Source organism: Myxocyprinus asiaticus, chromosome 44 (assembly GCF_019703515.2).
Source record: "Myxocyprinus asiaticus isolate MX2 ecotype Aquarium Trade chromosome 44, UBuf_Myxa_2, whole genome shotgun sequence".
Classification (NCBI taxonomy): Eukaryota; Metazoa; Chordata; class Actinopteri; order Cypriniformes; family Catostomidae; genus Myxocyprinus; species Myxocyprinus asiaticus.
In genome coordinates, this window is record NC_059387.1 from 27255806 (window position 1) to 27275245 (window position 19440).

At 38.2% G+C, this 19440-nt stretch overlaps 1 protein-coding gene across 3 annotated transcripts in view; it reads left to right on the top strand.

The window, feature by feature from the left end:
- The window catches only part of LOC127434290 (rho GTPase-activating protein 29-like), a 78720-nt gene that overhangs the window by 20844 nt on the left and 38436 nt on the right, over positions 1-19440 (top strand). The window contains exons 1-2 of one of the 3 annotated variants that reach the window (XM_051686921.1): positions 16971-17248; positions 18326-18462. Coding sequence is in view for 1 of the 3 variants with exons in the window: in XM_051686918.1 (XP_051542878.1) it covers positions 16455-16598 (144 nt within the window). In the remaining 2 variants the exon portion in view is untranslated. Of the gene's footprint in view, positions 1-16454; positions 16599-16970; positions 17249-18325; positions 18463-19440 lie in introns of those variants that run through there. The other 2 variants (XM_051686918.1, XM_051686920.1) reach the window with 2 other exon arrangements.

The window sequence follows — 19440 nt, forward strand, 5'->3', positions numbered from 1 at the left end:
CAGCCTATAATGAGAATGAACAACAATTTGCAATTTTACCTGGCAGACACCTTCTGTTTGGTAGCTCACTAATATTGTAGATGATTATGCTTAATTAACCGTGAGAGGCAGAAATCGTGATTGCGATTAAAATACGATTCATTGTGCAGCCCTGACCTTAATACTAGACAATCCCTCATCCCCCAATCCAACCCCACTGCTCTAGATTAGGGTTTTGAAACCTAGATGGCAAATTAATCCTGTAGATTAGAGCAAAGTGGGTCTCCCATTGACCCCAACATTGGATTAAAATAGTCTGGGAAGAGGTAGATTTAATGTGTCACCCTGGACTCTTTACCCCCAATAACATAAGGAATGGACTAATCTCCTCTGCTCTCCCACACAAATACACACATGGTGAGGGGTTCTTTTTGGCCTGGCAAGGCCAAATAGGCCTGTCCACTTGATCTGACTCCAATCCTGTTTTTGTGCAGTGGGTGCCTGGTACAAGATGGTTGAAGATTAATTGGCCCTCTTTTGCATCTGAGGCCCAGGAAAGCCCATCAAAGAGACACAGCTTCATGTTGAGAGGGGAAACACTGTCCGTGGCTTATCCTCGGCCTGTCTGTTTTTCCTCACGGACATTATGCCCAATTGCACCAAGAAGGAGCTAAGAAGGAGGTAACACATCAAAAATAAAAATAAGAAATTAAGAAAAAAACAGCCTGATCTCATGAAAATTACGTGACTGCAACATTTTTGCAAAATGATATTATGTGGTTCCTTATGTCTACCACAGCAGTTCAGAGGTAAAATGCCCACTCTGTGGCACTGTGGTTCTCCCAAACAGATTAGGTTCTTATGGTAAATTTGTAAGTATTAAATCAACAAAACCTACTTAAAACCTTATACCTAAACCTAACCGATAGGGTCATAAAAAGCAAATGTGTGACGAAAAACGCAGTTGATGAATCATCCACGTAATTTTGCTACTGTGAAACTTTCAGCTCTTGTGTCGACTCACATGTTCTTTAAGACTCGTACCCCATTCCTTTGCATTGTAAGAACAATGCTCTATCAGATGAGCAACCACACAAATGCCTTACAAGTCCTGCACTATAATGAAAGTGTTTTGATGTCCTAAAATAGCATTGTGGGAATAACAGGGCAAAAAGTAGGGGAAGTGACCCAATTAAGCCCACCCAAATCTAAGTTTTACATGTTTTCTTATAGAAATTGGGGATGTGCCCGAAGCCGAATACCTTGTTCGGAAAGGCACAAATAATGACTTCAAAACAAATAACGGATTAATCTGAATAATAGAAACAATATTCGTTTGACTGATTATCCAAGAAGCACAAGGATAAAGTAACATTTTAAATAAACATATCCAAAATTACAAAGAAATTATAAGTCTGTGAAGTCAATATTAGTAGCCTACTAAAGTGTAAAACTTAGGAATGAAAATGCGCATGGTGTGATTTCAGATCGGATGGGTGCGGTCTCGACTCCGTTTGTGGACTCCATTAATTGTGCGCGTCTGGAACTTGTCAAGTGTAACATTAACTAAGACACTACGTCATATAAGCTACATTTTCCACTCTTTAAAATGTGTATATTAATGTATCACATGATTCACATGTAATGATTTCCATGTATTCATTTACAAACCAACCTAAGCGCAATGTTAAATTCCTGACCTGAAGTGATGATTTCACAGCGGAGCTCGTCTATTCACCTCTAAAAGTTGACCAGATATATTTTCACATCACCAATTAAGGTAAGTCTCTGGTTAAGACTTTATTCCAAAAAAATGTAAATGCTCCATAAAGGTTTCTATTCAGAATATTCCTGCTCATGTGATACAAAGAAATTGAAACATGCACAATCTTTTTTCTCCTCCCTTTAAACTGTACTAAATTTGAAAATGTTAATGTAACATTGTTATTATTATTATTATTATTATTATTAGACTATTATTATTCTTTTCCCACAATTTTGCTAATTCTTTACATGTAATTTAACTAAATAATTATGTCCTCCACAACCACTTCCTGATATATTTATGGGACTTTCACCTATTTGTAGTCTGTATTGATTTATTCTAATTTCTTTTAATGTTTGTATTTAATGTTCGCTGCAAAGTGTGTGCTTGACATTTCACAATTGCTTGACACCTCGTGCCTCAGTTAAAAATGTATTCTACAGTTCATGAGCCTACATATGCAGCTTCATCTGGTAAGAAAAAATAAAATAATAGTATAATGAAATAATAATCGCACAATAAAAAAAATAAGTATAGTAATAATGATTAGTATTATTTTTATTAGGCTATTATTATGAATAGGCATTTACAAGGCATATTTTATTTATAGAAACGATACATGTAATAGAGTTACATTTTAAAAATGGGTGTTTAATTTAGCTTTGGCGCACTTCCAGTTTAAGCCCCGCCCACATTCAGTTCTATCCGAATACAGATACAGATAATTTTGCGATAGTAACAGGTACAGATAAAAATACCGATAATGGCTATGCTGCACACCCCAATAGAAATATTAACAGCCTTCCACTAAAATTAGTATTTAATCAAAGATTAATCTCTCATCTAAACACTCATGTTATGTTTTGTGATAAACTGGCGAAATTAAGTTACCGTATTTTCCGGAATATAAATTGTGTTTTTTTTCATCATCTGAAAGGTCCTGCGATTTATAATCCGAAGCGATTTATATACATAATTTATACGTAACTGATGCCAGCTGGTCAAACACACGTGCACCAAAACAGATGAAAACATCAGTTATAGAGACGTTAGAAAAGTTTTAAAGTTGCAAATTCAGAATATTTTGCCTTTTAAGTACTTTAAGCAACCAGTATAAATATTTTGTCTATCATAACATTATTGTTCTAATGAATTCTAGACTGCTGTCAAATGCAACTCCTCACATGCCCACAAAATGAAGGTTCATCACACTTGTAGTAAAAACATTCAGTCAGGGAACCGGATAATTAATACATTGCAAAGAGGGTTGAAAATATCAGAAATATCCACAGATAGACAGTCGCTAACGTTAATGAATGACTAGAATACAACAGGCATATTGTTTTACTCACAGACTAAAAGCTGTTTATTTGTGCACAGATGTTATAAACAGATGTGGCTTACTTGTTGCATTTATTTCATGAAACAAAGAATATGAGAATCTGTTTCACATGATTACTTAAAGCAAATTCTCCCATTTAAAACAAGCCCAAAAACATAGTGATACAATGTGTAGAGTCTGAGATACTGCAATCTTCACAGAGCACATTTGACATCAGAACCGGTGAATGGAGGTCGGGTTGCTGCTCCTGGGTCCTAGTAGCTGTTGGATACACATCTGTCAGTGCAACTTATATATTTTTTTCTCTCAACAATGCGATATTGACCTGGTGCGACTTATTGTCAGATGCGACTTTATTTCTGGAAGATACGGTACTTTTTTAATTGCAAACCTAAAAAGTCTGGAGTGGGCTTATAAGTAGGGTGACCAGATTCCTGCTTGTGGAAAACAGGACAGCCCCCTCCCAGCAAAAATTTCATTGACGTATCCTTACCTAGGCGCAGATCATTGCGAAGTAGAGGGTGCATCCGCATCTGTAACTGTTGTCACCTTGTACTTTTCACTGGCAGCAGTTTTTCTCAGTGTGCGCTTGTCTTTCAAAGAGTTTATCGTAAAATGCAGAGCAGTCCAGTCCAAAATTAAGACGTATGAAAAGCATTGCCTTCATGACTGTTACACTGAATCGAGATTTATCCGATGTCCATGCTGTGTTCATTAATGAGAACACACACTCCACAGATGCAGATGTCCCAGGCAGGCATAAAACAAACTCCAAGACCTTGGCTAAGACTCAGAAGTTGATGGTCTTGCTCTCCAGCTCACGAAAGTCTATCTCTCAGACATGGCCATCTTGTTCATGTTCCACTCAGTGATGTGACGAGTGACAATGTTTTTTGCACCAGCCCACTCATCAAAGAGCGTGGTTTCGTCAATCAAATTGAGAGTGGGGATTCTGAAGTAGAAGTGTTCGAGGCTGCTCTGAATGTCTTTCCGCTCTGGGATGTCTCTCAGTAGGGACTGCTGAATTAAAGTTTCTCACTGCACAAAATAAATCATCCTCTCGCATGTCACCAGCTTCAACCAGGGCATCCAACTGCTTTTTAATGTCAGAGGGTATGAATGATTCCTCCAGCCTTGCCTGCAAGACTTTTCTCAGGTCATGAATGTGCAAAGCCTGTGGCTGATATGTGGTCTTGCTCTACTATCTCCAGTGCATGGTTAAAAGTGGCTGTTTGCTTGAGTGCGAAGCAATCCAAAGTTTAGTGCAAGGATTGCTGAAAATGTCTCTTAGAAACTTTGGGCATTTTTCTTGAGAAAGAAAGTATGCACGCAGACCATTGAAAATGTATCTTATTCTTTCAAGAGCTGGACCAAGAGAGAGGAAACATGTGTTGCCATGCTGCAGTAATTCCTGATAGTCCAGCTGCACAAAAGCGAGTATGTTGCATATGACAGCTTCAGATTTGGTGCGGGCAGAAGAAAATTTCTGATCATACAATTTCTTGATCAATTTCGCAGTGCAGTCAGCCATCCAGAAACTATGGCTGTGCACAACAGAACAATAAGCAAAAAGTCCTTCACTAGTGTGCACCTTGTCAGATTCGGAACTTTGCTTCACAAAAAAATCGCTAACACTGGGTGTAGCACACTTAATTTTAGCAGCATCCACATGCTTTTTTGTATGAACATGCTGCGCGATGTCGGTGCGGCCTCCATGGGTGTTGGAAAAGCGAGCTCCACAAATCTCACACCTCACTTTACAAGGCTCTGGCTATGACTCCTTTTTTAGGAATGTAAACTCTTTTTAAAGATCCTTATTAAATGTACATGAACACTTCTTTGACATTTTTCCAGCTGCAATTTCATCTGTGTGCTCTTTCAAACTGTCTCTTCAATGAGTTCACTAACTGGATGTCTATTGATAAGGGATTGTGATTGGATAGTTTAATCCAATCATGTACTTCAAATAACATGGTGTGATTTTATTGGTTTTACAAGCCGTATCCTTGGCTACCTTTGATCAGAATACTCATGTGACTGAGAAAGCCGCATAGGCGATAGAGAAATTTTATGAGAGGGGAAATACGGGACAAAACAACATTTTTCCAGAATAAGTCAGGACACTAGAAAAAGTGCTTTAATACGGGACTGTCCCGGGAAAACGGGACGTCTGGCCACCCTACTTATATGGAACATGTATACCATTTAAGCCCACGTGTGTCCGTCATAAGCCCCCTGTGCTTTTAAAAATTTAAATGCTTCACATTTTACTAAATAAACACCTACATTTTTATATATTTTTCTAGATTTAGACCTCATACATCAAAGCCAGTTAATGAAATTTTTTAATTTTCAAATCCTGCAAGCTTTCATCACATTGGTCTCTTCCTATTCGTTTTCTCCCTGCATTGAAAATAGATCCAGTATGTAGAGTTTACTATGAATTCAATTAACAATTTTAACATGAGGTTCAATGGGTTATTTGCTTAGTGGGACAATAAGGGTCAATGGAAAATAAACCTTAATAATTTATAGTAGAGTCAAGATAAACACAATATTTTTTCATGAATTAAAAACACTATACTTTACAATACAAATCATGTTTGTTATTGGGGTTTAAACAAATAAAATAATTATTCTGCTTTTAATCTATGAGCAAATAGGCTTTCAAAGGCACTGTTCTTTATAAGCACATATTAATTTATATTTCTGGATTATAATTGCAGACAGAGCACTAAATCTTGTTTGTGCTCAAGAAGCTTCTTAAAAATGTTCATTTAATGTGGTTATCAGCAGTTTTTATTCATTTATTTTCTTATACTCCATATATCTTTGTGACCATCACTCAGGCAGTGTCCTGCATTAGCTCCAGATACTCATGAAATCTATCTCTTCGAATACAGAGTATTGCTGTTAAATACAAAGAAAATAAATAATATTAAGTTGCATTTGATTTTTCTAATCGCATTATTTTAACATTTTTATCATTCCTCACCCGGTTTGTTCATCTGACTCCAGATAAATGGCTTTTTTTGGAGTCAGCAAAAACAGTGAATTTGGAGCAACTTCCAAAAAGGCTGCTGGACAGTGGTAGCACATGGTCACAAATAACTCAAGAACAAAACATTTGTTTGGCTCCAAATAAAAAGTAAAATGATTCCAACAAATGTGTGCATTTCCTCTGCAACAACAAATTTTCTCCTGCTTTCTGTCTTTTTTATATTTTAAAATAAAACAGTAAGTGGGCTTATACTCTATGGTATGTGGGCTTAATAGGGTCACTTCCCCTAAGTGTTTATGAACTGCTAATCTGCCATTTTATTAATGATTTGTGTGAAAGGGAATTAAAGATGTTGTTGTAGCACCTCTAGTGTTCATTTTACCATAAAGCTGCCATAATACATATAAGAATCACGTAAAAATAATTTAGCAAAAATGTGGGTATAGTAACGTGATTCTATGAGACCAGGTTGGAAAAAAACACGAGAGAAATGGAAAGGTCTACTGGTTTGATGATTAGATAAACACTATTCATCGACCCTCAAAAATTTCCCTTGGCACACAGTGCCTTTGTAGTGTCACATGAAGATGTTCTAGTACTCTGTTGTGGGTTCGATGTCATAAGAAACATTCAGTACCCCAGCACAAGCCCCTATCAGTTTATATTATCAGTTTGCTTATTGGTCTACCTGTCATTCAGCAGACATTTGAAATAAAAGAAAATTACAGTGCAACAAGTGCAGAGCTTGACAACCAGGGATTGTCCGGTTCCAAAAAGGGAAATAAAAAGCACCAGCAAAGTACCATCAAATTAGTCCTTATGACTTCTGAGCTATTTTCCAAATAGATCTTTGTGGAAAAATAGACCAAAAGTCAAGATTAACATCATGATATTTCACTGTATACTGTAATTTAATGTCAATAATGACACAATTCTTTATGTTATGGTCAGAGATGGAATCAAATAATCTGTCTTATTTTGAAAAGGATGTTTCCATTGTCAACAGATTTCATTAGGCCATCGTAATTAGGCCCTCTATGAAGTTTCTTTGTATATTGCTCTGCTTGACTTTCAGCAAACCCTAACCCACATTCATTCTGTCTACCTTCTCTAGCACAGAAATCAGACAGTAGATGTCAAGTCTAACTGACCAGAGACAGGTTGACCATGGAAACCCACGCAGAGAGCACTGTGCTCTCTCTGTGTGCTGGTCAGCGGAGAGCGGTAACTCTGTGGGAGATGTTCATTCTTCTTGAATAAAGATTATCTGGAATGCTGGGGCTCAATTCTCCTCTTAAACATGAAGAACAGAAGGGAGTGGTGGCTGTCTCCCCCCCCCCCCGCTCTGAGTGATGGACAGCCGTGTGGTCAAATGAAAGAAACAAGCACATTCCTGTCTCCATGCGAGGTGCCTGATTTATATGCAAAAGGAAACATCAGAGGATAAATACGGTGTTGGCCTAAGAGCAGGGTTTTGGAATATTTAATGCGAGTGAAGATGTTGACATTTAATGGTTCACCTAAAGTGAGGGACTATGTGAATACTGTTGTTCATTTTACAATCAGCTGTCGTCCATCAATTTAAAAGTAATAATTTCAAGCAATTTAGAATAAGTTTGAGGGTACATCTCAAAGTGATAAGTTCTTACAATGGTGACTCCTTAACAATCAAACCACATTTGTGCCCTGATAACTTATGACACTTGACCATCCAACCATCCATCCATCCATCCATCCATCCATCCAACTTTAAGCAAGGTTCTAATGAATGTTCCTTTTCTAGTAATTTCAAACGGCTTATGTTCTACCTGTTGATCCAACCCAGAGTCCCTTTGGACCTCCAATGCAAGTCTCTGCATGCGAGTATGGGTATGGGCATAAAGGGGGCTCTTTTAAATGTTGGCACTTTGTGTGCAGTCATGGGAAAGAGTGGATGAAAACTAGATCAGCAGGGGGAGATGCTAAACGCATAGGCCCCTTTACCGTGGTACATGTAATATCCTGATCCTGAGAGCTGCCCTATCACTGGGAAGAACCTAGCCCACCTACCTAAACAAAAATGCTCTGGGGTGGGTCGAAAGTGCAGACGAAAGCATTAGACTGTCCACCCTGGCAGCTCTGGTCAAAAGGGCATGTTAAAGGCTAAGCAGTCAGATTTAAACCTAGTCTTTTGACTAACACATAAAGGAGGCTCGTAACTAAAGATGTTGATCACCAAATTACTGACTCCTACACCAGAGCTGATTGTAATGCTGTTGACCTCTGATCAGATGATGCAGCCAATACCATAATGAGACTTTTTGTGGTCTTTGTGTTGACTTAAAGCAGGTGGTTATTGGAACGACAGTTTTGGACAGTGTTTATCTTATTTTCCACCTCTGAGGTCCTAATAAAATTATTTTTTATTGATATAAAAGCAGGTTTTTTTAATCCTTTCTGAAGTGTGGTTAAACCTTGTGTAGAATGTGAAGTGTTGAAGTGTCATGGACCACAATAAAGACCATAAGCTCTTTATAATTTGATTGGACCTTACTGGGCTTAACTGTGACATGTTTAGCGTTTTCACACTGGTCGTGGACTGGGAGGCCCTGCCCGCCATATCTCAGATATTCTGAGGCTTTATTAATACATTGTTCTCATGGTTAGTAATGCATGACTTGGCAAGGTTTAGGTCGCATGATGACGAATGTTTCAAATTTATATTTTGAAAGTCTGTTTGATTCTTTTTTCATTCCAGAAAGAGGAGTTCTGAAAATAAATAATGAGGAATTATGTTTTAAAATTTTTTTTTATTTGTATATGACAAAAAGCATTACGGCTGAATCCCAATTTGCATACTTTTAGTAATTACAGTGTACTGCACATACATTAATAAAGTGTACACTTCTTACTATAAACTGAGCCAGTACACCAGTATTGGCGAATAAGACAACTGTCACAAACCAGTTCTCATGTGTGGTGCAAGAGAATTATGGCTAATATTAGAAACTTTTAGATTAGAAACTTTAGAAACTGCATACTTAGAAAGCTCACCTTTAACAAACTATTTTCTACCTGATTTTAGATTATAATTCTTATCCTGTAAAATATAGAAGATGAATAGTATGTATATTGGAATTCAGCAAATGCTTAGCTAGTTATGTTCAGCTAGTTATTAGATTGTGTTATGATTGTGTTTCTATAGCCCAAAATAGTGTGAATTTGTCCATTCTTGAGCGGTTAACCAATATTCATGCCACACATTTCTTTGTTGTTGCAGTATTTTACACTTGCAAGCATAACATTAGTTATGATTGATTTATGTATTGTGATTTAGCAGCTTCTGAGCAACATCATCTCAGGTAGGAGCCCTGGGTGCTGTACATTTTTGGAAGACATTATGTATGTGTTTACATGTGTGGCTCCTCTTTTCCCACTCCTGCACTTAAAGAGACATTGCCGTACTGGAATGCTGGGTTTCCATGACGCTAATGGGGGTAAAAATATGGCATAGGCTCGGTGAGCCCAGACTCCAGTTCCAGAGTCTCCAGTGGTTTTGCAGGGTGACTTGAAACCCATGTCCTAATGTCTTAAGGATTTAGTTCACCCAAATCACCAAAAATGTTGTTCCAAACTTGGAACAACCAAAACCAACTTTCTTTCTTCTGCAGAACACAAAGTATACGAGTTAGGCACTGCATGTTACTTTCAGTCACCATTTACTTTCATGGCATATTTTATTCATAAAATGAAAGTGAATGGTGACTGAGGATGTCATTCTGCCTAACTTCTTTTGTGTTCCACAGAAGGAAGTCGGATGGATTTGGAACAAAATTAGGGTGAGTAAATGATGACAAAATTTTCATTTTTGGGTCAACTCTCCCTTTAACCCAGAGCAGGAGCACATATGGACCCAGGGTATATCTGGATTCCCTTTTCCTTCACTTCTTTCCCATGAGTTCCTCTGTCACATGTAGTCCCACAGTCACATCTCTTCTGAAAGGCTCACAGATTTATTGTTCCATATAAGCCTCATGCTACAGGCCCCAAAGAATACAGTCCCACTGTTTGCAAATGGCCCCTGGAAACAATAGGAAGGTTCCCCCAATCATAAGAGCTTTTCTTGTCCTGCTGAAAGCTTGCTCTTGGTTAAACAAGGTTTTCCGTCATCACAGGTGAGGGGCCTCTTTCCTGCTACATCAATCTGTTGATGAGTGATCATGTTTGGCCCCTATGGTCCCCAGTGAGAACAAACTCTGTCCTATTGTAACTGTCCCGAATAGGTAACTGTAGGGTTAAAGGGATAGTATACAAAAAAAAAAAAAAAAAAAAAATTACAATTCTGTCGTCATTGCTTGAAACAACATAAGAGTGAGTAAATAATGACATAATTTTGATTTTTGGTTGAACTATCCCTTTAAAATCATCAGATTCTAAACTTCCCATCATTCCCGCTGTTCCAAGGCTCAGCTGTGCTAATTGGTTATTATTTGGATCGGCTCAAACGAGCAGGGAGCCATTTGGAGTGTTTGATGTCCCTGGGTCTTGTGGCCCTTATTCTCTTTCTGTTCTGCCATACTGAGCAGAACTGAACTAAGCCCCCTCCCAGGATGCGTGACTGTGTGTGCATGTGAATAGGAATGCTGTGTGGGGATGGGGCCATGCTTTGTGTGTGTGTTATTGTCATTCATAATGTAATGTCTTTAAAAGAGGTTTTTTAATTTGACCCCACCAATTAAGAGATTTAGTCTCTGGCTGGCTGGCGGTCACCTTTGACCCACCTGCTTATTATACTCTGCTTTTCACCTCATGGTGTGAAATCCTTTTTTACTCCTGTCTTTTCTTTAGATATTGCTCGCATTCTCTCTCTTTACCAAATAGTTTCTCTTGAAAGTAAAGTTAAAAAGATCATTGTTGCCAGACTGAAGAAAAAAAGGCAAAATCTAAAATAAATAAATAAATAAATAAATATATATATATATATATATATATATATATATATATATATATATTACAAAATGTTTTGATTTTTTAAGTTTATTACTAATAATTCACAAATTAATTCAATAATTCACAAATTACTAATTATTGCTTTTAAATTATAATCAGATTACTAATTACTTTTAAAATATTTTCTAAAACACTTTCACAAAAAAGCTTTTGTTTTTCAGCTCAACAAAATGTCTATATATTCTCCTTGTTTATTGAATCATTAAGGGTGGCATGCCCTTCAGCTGTCTCAGAATGCAAACAGATGTACATATTAACATAAATCATATTTTAAATGTGTTCTACATGTATAATAGACTATTATTTGAGAAATATGTGTAACCCAAGTAATTACGTCATTTCATTAAGTCATTAACTTAATTAAAAGTCAGTTACAGTAAACTGATTACAAGAATTCAATATGTAATCGCTACACAAATTTTTATGCTAAAAAGTAATTCAATTACAGTGATAGATTAATTACTTTGTAATAAGATTACACCCAACACTGCTTTTTACTTTTGTAGATGTTTTTGGTCTCGTGTTTCTTAAGTGAAATGTTGCAAGCTTTTTTTTTTTTGGTCGGCGATTTAAGTCAGCGCCACACTAGCTGATTTTTCAGTGATTTTCAGGTGTGAGCTTCATGACCATAATCGCTGGCCAGGCAGAGGGAGACTAAGCATGCATTAGCGTGTCAGCGTGAGGCCGTTAATCACTTGACCGTCGGGATTCCCTGCTGAGTTAATGGCTTCAAAAACTGAAAAAACACATCCAGCTTGCTTGAAAAAATCGTTCTGTCAACGAGGCAGGCTGTTGTGTTCTCGTCAAGTGACCAATGAGCTTCTTCTTTTACTGAAGAACTGACAAGACGTCAAGCTGATCTGAACGTTTTCATCACATTCAGCTGCATATCATTACAAACGTTGATTGTAATCCATAGTGATTCTGTCACTAAGCGTTTTTCGTGCCTTTTTTTCCTACACTAAAATGACATCAGAAAGCAAAGCCACAAGAGTCTGTTGTGGCTGCATATGTACATATGTACATACGTACACGTTCTATGACAAGCCTTGATGGCATAAATACACAATCACACACTTTCACAAGGTAAAGTCACTCCATGAATGGCTTCCTTTAGGTTGTTTTCAAACCTGGCTTGTTTGCAGCATTTGTTTCGGAACCTGGTGCGTTTTCTCCCCTGGTTCAGTTCGTACAGACATATGTGAACATGGCAGTCGCATTCGGATCCACACCAAAACTATCGGTCCGAGACCACCTGGACGGAGAAGGAATCTCTAGGTTAGCTTGTCACTGTAATTCATAATCATGGAAATAGCCTTTTGCTGGCTATATTAGATAAAGATCGATCTTCACGATTACTTCTCTCATTTGGACAGTGGCAGAACAGACACAGGTAGGAGGGTGTCAGCAACTTTTTCTCCAACTAATGACGGATAAAAATAACCACAAAGGAAAAGTTTTGGTCAGATTTAAAATATAACTGAGCCGTGAAGAAAATGCAACATTGTAACTACAGTATTTTAGCCCCTGTTTCGAAACAAATCAAGCAAACTACAGGTCTGAAAACTCCCTAAATCACTCTATAACAATTATTTATGCTCACGCGGTACTCCTGTTGTTATTTTGGCATGCTTCATGTTACAGGGAATCAGAGGGAGACAGTTGCGGTGAGTTGGTATGTTTGTCACCACTCCATCATTTTGTATCGGCAAGTGTGTCATATCTCCGACTGAAGAGAGCAAGATCTCACCAAACATTCTGCATGTGTGACACCCTCAGCCAAAATTGAGTTGTTTGGTGTCTGCTAATGTGGCACCGGCTTTAGCAGACCAGTAACATAATCGCAGCATTGCAATGATTAAGCTTAATTTTAAGATTATCTGGTTAAGGTGCTTCTACTTTACTCTGTGGTCTTGAGTTTAAGCCCTGCTCTGACCAGAAACAAACAAAAAAAAATTTCTCTCTGTTATTAACTGCAATAAAATGGCCTCACATCATTCTGTATAAGTACAGAATACAGAGGTCATTCCCAAACCCTCACTGGCTGACATGGTGATAATCAGGTTTCGGTAAATTTTTGAGCCAAGTATTATTACCACCCGGAGATGTATTAGTTTTACGATACAATTTTTTGTAAACTACCATTGCCACAGATGCCTTGTTTTCTTTATGACTTCAAAAGTCACTAATGAGTCAAGACACATACCTTTGTGTCTCCGATTTGCTAGCAACTCAATACTTGTTGTTCTGTATACACTATTACGATTTAATGAAAATTTTGTTGTCACTGCCTGATTTTTTGAGAGGGAATTCGATAGTAAAATGATTTTTTTCACTCCTGTTAATAACCAAACTTTGTGTGTTCAGAACAGGATTAAGCACTCCGAAAAGGAGTGACAATGTATTCAGCTGCAGTGTGTGTATGGCTTATTAAATGTTTCCTCAAAACTACACTTATCAAAACTGAAAACACATAAAAAATAAAATATATATATATTTTTTAAAACTACCTCCATGTTTGAACCACCTGTCACAGTCTGGAAATATACATACAGAACTCCCTAAAAAACGTGTTACTTGAGAAGTTGAACTTCCTCTTGAATCATTTGAGGCCTCTTTTGAGTAGATGTTTTAACCTGAAAAACATGAGTACTTAAGACAACACTATCACCTAAAACAACCTCTCACCCACAACTCAAAGTGGGACATTCATGTGCACTCCTACATGCAATAACCTCTTCTGAGGTGTAAGAGCACTCATAGCGAGGGTTTTCTGGGTCAGAAGTGCAAAGTTGGCCTCTCTCGAACAGTAGGGGAGCTGGTGAAGATTGGCTGTAGAAGACTGAAACAAAGGCTTGGTTCAGTTCTCATAAGAGAGCACCAGGTTATCTCATCAGGAAGTGGATATGCATGACACTTGATGAAGATAAATGAGGTTCAAAGCTACAGGACAGTGGCAGGCTCTACTGTTGCTGTTGGTAAGGGCAGCAGGGGTAAACTTCAGTGTTATGTTGATATGTCACTCTATGAGAGAGGCAAACTGATTCATGGAGTGAATAGTCATTTAGCAGATGCTTTGATCCAAAGTGACTGGCAGTACACTTATTACAAGGACAATTCCAGCCTTTGCTCAAGGGAACAAAAATTATGGTTCATGGATTCCTTGTGGGATTTGAACCTACAACCTTACAGTTATCAGCCCTGAAAGGGTTTTTACTGAAGTTTCAGATTTTCTTTGTACGCGTATATCTGAGCATGTAGTTATACCTGCATTGGAAGCCTACTTGACTCTACACATTATATCAAATGATGGGCTGGATTTTTAAAAACGAATTAGTGAATCAAATTCTACCCTTCAGGGCCTTCTTTTTCAAGAAAAATAGGGGGGAAATTATTCTAGATCAGCTTTCATACTTTTGATTTTTGATAAATGGTCTTTTTGATATATCAATGAGTCTTTTTAATTCAGTATACAGTAGTAACGATTTGTTCTCCTATAACTCCACTGCATTACACTAATATGGTTGGACAGCATTGGCCCTCTTTCTGGCCAGAGAGCAGCTGTCATTTCCATGGCAGTCACCATCCACGGCAGCATTAGTTCTTTTTGTTGCTCTTCGGAAAAGAGACGGAGCTAAAAATAGATGGTAGAAGGGGGTAAAGTCTCCCTGATCCCCTTTTCCATGTGACAGGTAATCCAGAGTCCACTGTCAGCACAAATGTGGCTTTGAAAGCCGGGAGAGGGCGCGACTGGACATGGTGTCCCTGAATGTGTTTATGGTTATGTGAGTGTGTGGGTGTGGGTGTGTGTTTGTGTGCCATTGCAAATCTATGGGGAAAACCAATCAAGAGAAACCAGTTTCTTTTTGTAGAAAAGGCTACAGTTTAGGCAACAGTTGGGTAAGTTTAGTTCCAGTTTAAGATATGGCTTATTTATACTTGGACACGTCATTCATTGATCGGATTGCTTTCCGATTTGAAATGCACATTAAGCCGGCACCACACTAGTTGATTTTTCCAATGATTTTCAGGTGTGAGCTTCATTAACATATCGCCGGACGGAGGGAGATGAAGCACGCATTAGCGTCTTTTAGCGGGAGGAGGTTAATCACTTGACCATCGGGACTCCCTGCTAAGTCATTGGTTCCAGCAATGGAAAATCACCTCAAAACTGTTAGAAAAAAATTGTTCTGTCACTGAGGCGGGGTTGTGTGTTCTCGTCAAGTGATCAATTAGTTTCTTCTTTTAATGAAGAACTGACAAGGCATCAAGCTGATCTGAATGTTTTCATCACACTAAGCTGCATATCATCATAAATGCTTATTGTGATTGTAACTTTATGACAGATATAAATGTGGCTTCACTCTTTCAGTGTGTATGTGTGTGTGATTGCTTGTGTGTGCCATTTTGTATCGGCAAGTGTGTCATACCTCTGACTGAAGAGAGCGAAATCTTAGCAGAACAGTCCGCATGTGACACCCTCAGCCAAAGTTGAGTTGTTTGGAGTCTGCTAGTCTGCTATGACTCAAGGGATGTAGCGTTCATACAGTTTCAAACCGCAGGTTCCTAATCTTAACAAAAGGCGTATTCAGAGTAAGTGTAAGCTGTTCTTCTGTCAAGTCTTGTTAAGAGATTTATTACATTTTGGGGTTGGCATTAAATGTCAACACATTGGCATTAGGTGTCAAATTAAAAACACAAACAATTGTTTTATTACCAAAGCTGATTTGAAATGTCTGACATGTTAGTGTGTATGTGTGTTAATGGTTAAAACGGAGTTTTGTGTCAAAGTTTTATTTTGCTATCATGATGTTATTTTTTGCTGTTGTTAGTGGTGCTTTTCCAATTTTATTGCTCACACTTAACAGTAAGAACAAAACATACTCTATTCAAGTATGTTAACATGGGAACTTTTAGCTACACAAGCTCGATTTTGTGCATTGTTGCGTTCCAAAATCTGTCAGACTGCATTCTCAATGTTGCCACAAGGGGCACTATTCTGGACATTAGTGAGAACTGTCTGCTTCTACGATGATTTTTCTCTTTTAAGTCAATTCCTGTAATAGTGAGTGACCCCCAGCCACTGGGGGTTGCGTCAGGAAGGGCATATGGCATAAAACCTGTGCCAAGTCAAACATGCGGATCATGGATGGTCCGCTGTGGTGACCCCTAACGGGAGCAGCCAAAAGAAGAAGAAGAAGCTGCCAATTACTGTAATGGCAGAGCAACAGTTTGAAGAATTTGCTTCGTCATTGCGACCGCCTAGTTCGCTTATGCCTAGAAACATCCCTGCATCAAATCTAGATTTGCTATTATCTACATTCTGTTTCAGAATTTTTGGGTTATGACTGTAATGTTTGTGTGTGTGTGTTTTTCAGAACACCAGGACTGTCTACATCAAGTGGTTCACGAGCGTCTGGGAGAGCTGTTGCGTGTACTAAAAGCTGTGATTTCTAAACACCACTCCCTCAATTCAGTGGAAATCCTCAGTGCAGCTGGGACCCTCATCGCGAAGGTCAAAGGTAAACTCACCTTATCCAACTTTAATATGTACAAAGAGAGACTAATTCACTCTGTCTTTGTACATCATGATCCTTAAACTCCCTCTTACTGGCCTCCCAAGTCCTGCATTGCACAGTGGATCACTAAGTGTCTCTTGTCTCTGGACTGGTAACCATACACCTAAAATTGCCAGAGATGATTTTCCAGCTGGATTACAAGTTTCTCATAGAACATACATGAGAAAGTCAAATCCCTTAAAAAGAGACTTCTTTGTTTCACAAGATAGGTTCTCAGAGGACTGAAATTGCAGTGTGGTTAGAAAAGCAGAACAATGCACGTCTGCAAGTGTGTTTGTGTGTGTGCACGTGTGTTTGGTGGGCAAATGCTTAGACTTTGAATACAATGTCCTTGTTGTGGAGGAGTCCTGTTCGCTTAGTTCCTTGGTAAGAGATTAGCATCTCCATGCATGGTGATTTATCAGTTGGCTTGTGGACAAGAATCTAAGAAGTTATCTGCATATTTTCTACCCTCGTCTTCGTCTGTGGATTAAAACAAAGACACAAAGACAAGAGGTGATGGACACACTGTGGTTTTTGCCAGGGAGAGACTAACAATCTGACTTGAGGGGAGGTAGTTGACCCACGTAGTTTGCGTACATTGGCCTCAAAAGGTAAGCTGAAGTCAGAAGTTTACATACACCTTAGCCAAATACATTTAAACTCAGTTTTTCACAATTCCTGACATTTAATTGTAGAAAACATTCCCTGTCTTAGGTCAGTAAGGATCTCTACTTTATTTTAAGAATGTGAAATGTCAGAATAAGAGTAGAGAGAATGATTTATTTCAGCTTTTATTTCTTTCATCACATCCCCAGTGGGTCAGAAGTGTACATACACTTTGTTAGTATTTGGTAGCATTGCCTTTAAATTGTTTAACTTGGGTAGCCTTCCACAAGTTTCACACAATAAGTTGCTGGAATTTTGGCCCATTCCTCCAGACAGAGCTTGTGTAACTGAGTCAGGTTTGTAGGCCTCCTTGAATCGGACCTGAGGTAAGGGCTTTGTGATGGCCACTCCAATACCTTGAGCCATTTTGCCACAACTTTGGATGTATGCTTGGGGTCATTGTCCATTTGGAAGACCCATTTGCAGCCGAGCTTTAACTTTCTGGCTGATGTCTTGAGATGTTGCTTTAATATATCCACATAATTTTCCTTCCTCATGATGCCATCTATTTTGTGAAGTGCACCAGTCCCTCCTGCAGCAAAGCACCCCCACAACATGATGCTGCCACCCCCATGCTTCATGGTTGGGATGGTGTTCTTCGACTTGCAAGCCTCACCCTTTTTCCTCCAAACATTACGATGGTCATTATGGCCAAACAGTTCAATTTTTGTTTCATCAGACCAGAGGACATTTCTCCAAAAAGTAAGATCTTTGTCCCCATGTGCACATGCAAATTGTAGTCTGGCTTTTTTATTGCGGTTTTGGAGCAGCGGCTTCTCCCTAGCTGAGCAGCCTTTCAGGTTATGTCAATATAGGACTCGTTTTACTGTGGATATAGATACTTGTCTACCTGTTTCCTCCAGCATCTTCACAAGGTCCTTTGCTGTTGTTCTGGGATTGATTTGAACTTTTCGCACCAAACTTTTGTTCATCTCTAGGAGACAGAATTTGTCTCCTTCCTGAGCGGTATGATGGCTGCATGTTCCCATGGTGTTTATACTTGTGTACTATTGTTTGTACAGATGAACGTGTTACCTTCAGGCAAATTGCTCCCAAGGATGAACCAGACTTGTGGAGGTCCACAATTGTTTTTCTGAGGTCTTGGCTGATTTCTTTTGATTTTCCCATGATGTCAAGCAAAGAGGCACTGAGTTTGAAGGTAGGCCTTAAAATACATCCACAGGTACACCTCCAATTCAGTACACCTCCTATCAGAAGTTAACTGGCTAATTGTCTAAAGGCTTGACATAATTTTCTGGAATTTTCCAAGCTGCTTAAAGGCTTAACTTAGTGTGTGTAATTTTCTGACCCACTGGAATTGTGATATAGTCAATTAAAAGTGAAATAATCTGTCTGGAAACAATTGTTGGTCAAATTACTCATGTCATGCACAAAGGAGATGTTCTAAACGACTTGCCAAAACTATAGTTTGTTAATATTAAATCTGTAGAATGGTTAAAAAATGAGTTTTAATGACTTCAACCTAGGGGTGGGCGATCTTCCCAAAAAATCATATCACGATCTTATAACACATAATCACGATCCACGATCTGAATCACGATCTTCCTAATTTTGAGATGTACTATAGAGAATATCCAGACTGTCCACAAGCTTATGGATTTATCTATTTGTACAATTTAAAACACAAAATTGAATTAAAGAATCAGTTGTCAAAATGGTCATTAAATGGCCTGAGTTTAACTTTATTTTAAATATTAAAGTTGTAATCAGCAGTCAGTAGATGAATATTAAATAACACAAGATCTTAAAGTACTCAGAAATTGCAGTAATAAAATATAAACAACACAAAGATGTGCACGTTTCAAATTTAAAAAAAATAAACATTCTGTTTCAACTTCAAGTGGCAATCAGCAGCCAATGGATAATATTATATAAAATAAGACTTTTCAAGTATTCAGAACTCAAATTTAAAAAATGTACATAAAAAAAAATAAAAATATTCAGACTGTTTCACAGTTACATTTTAACAGCACTGCTATGTGCTACCTGTGCTAGTCTTTCTGATGGTGCACTGGTTGCTGGGATACAAAGGTACTTTTTTACCAGGCGCGCAACCCGTGGAAAGTTTGCCTGATGCATTTTCCACCATTCCAAATGATCCAACTTGCTGTCAGCT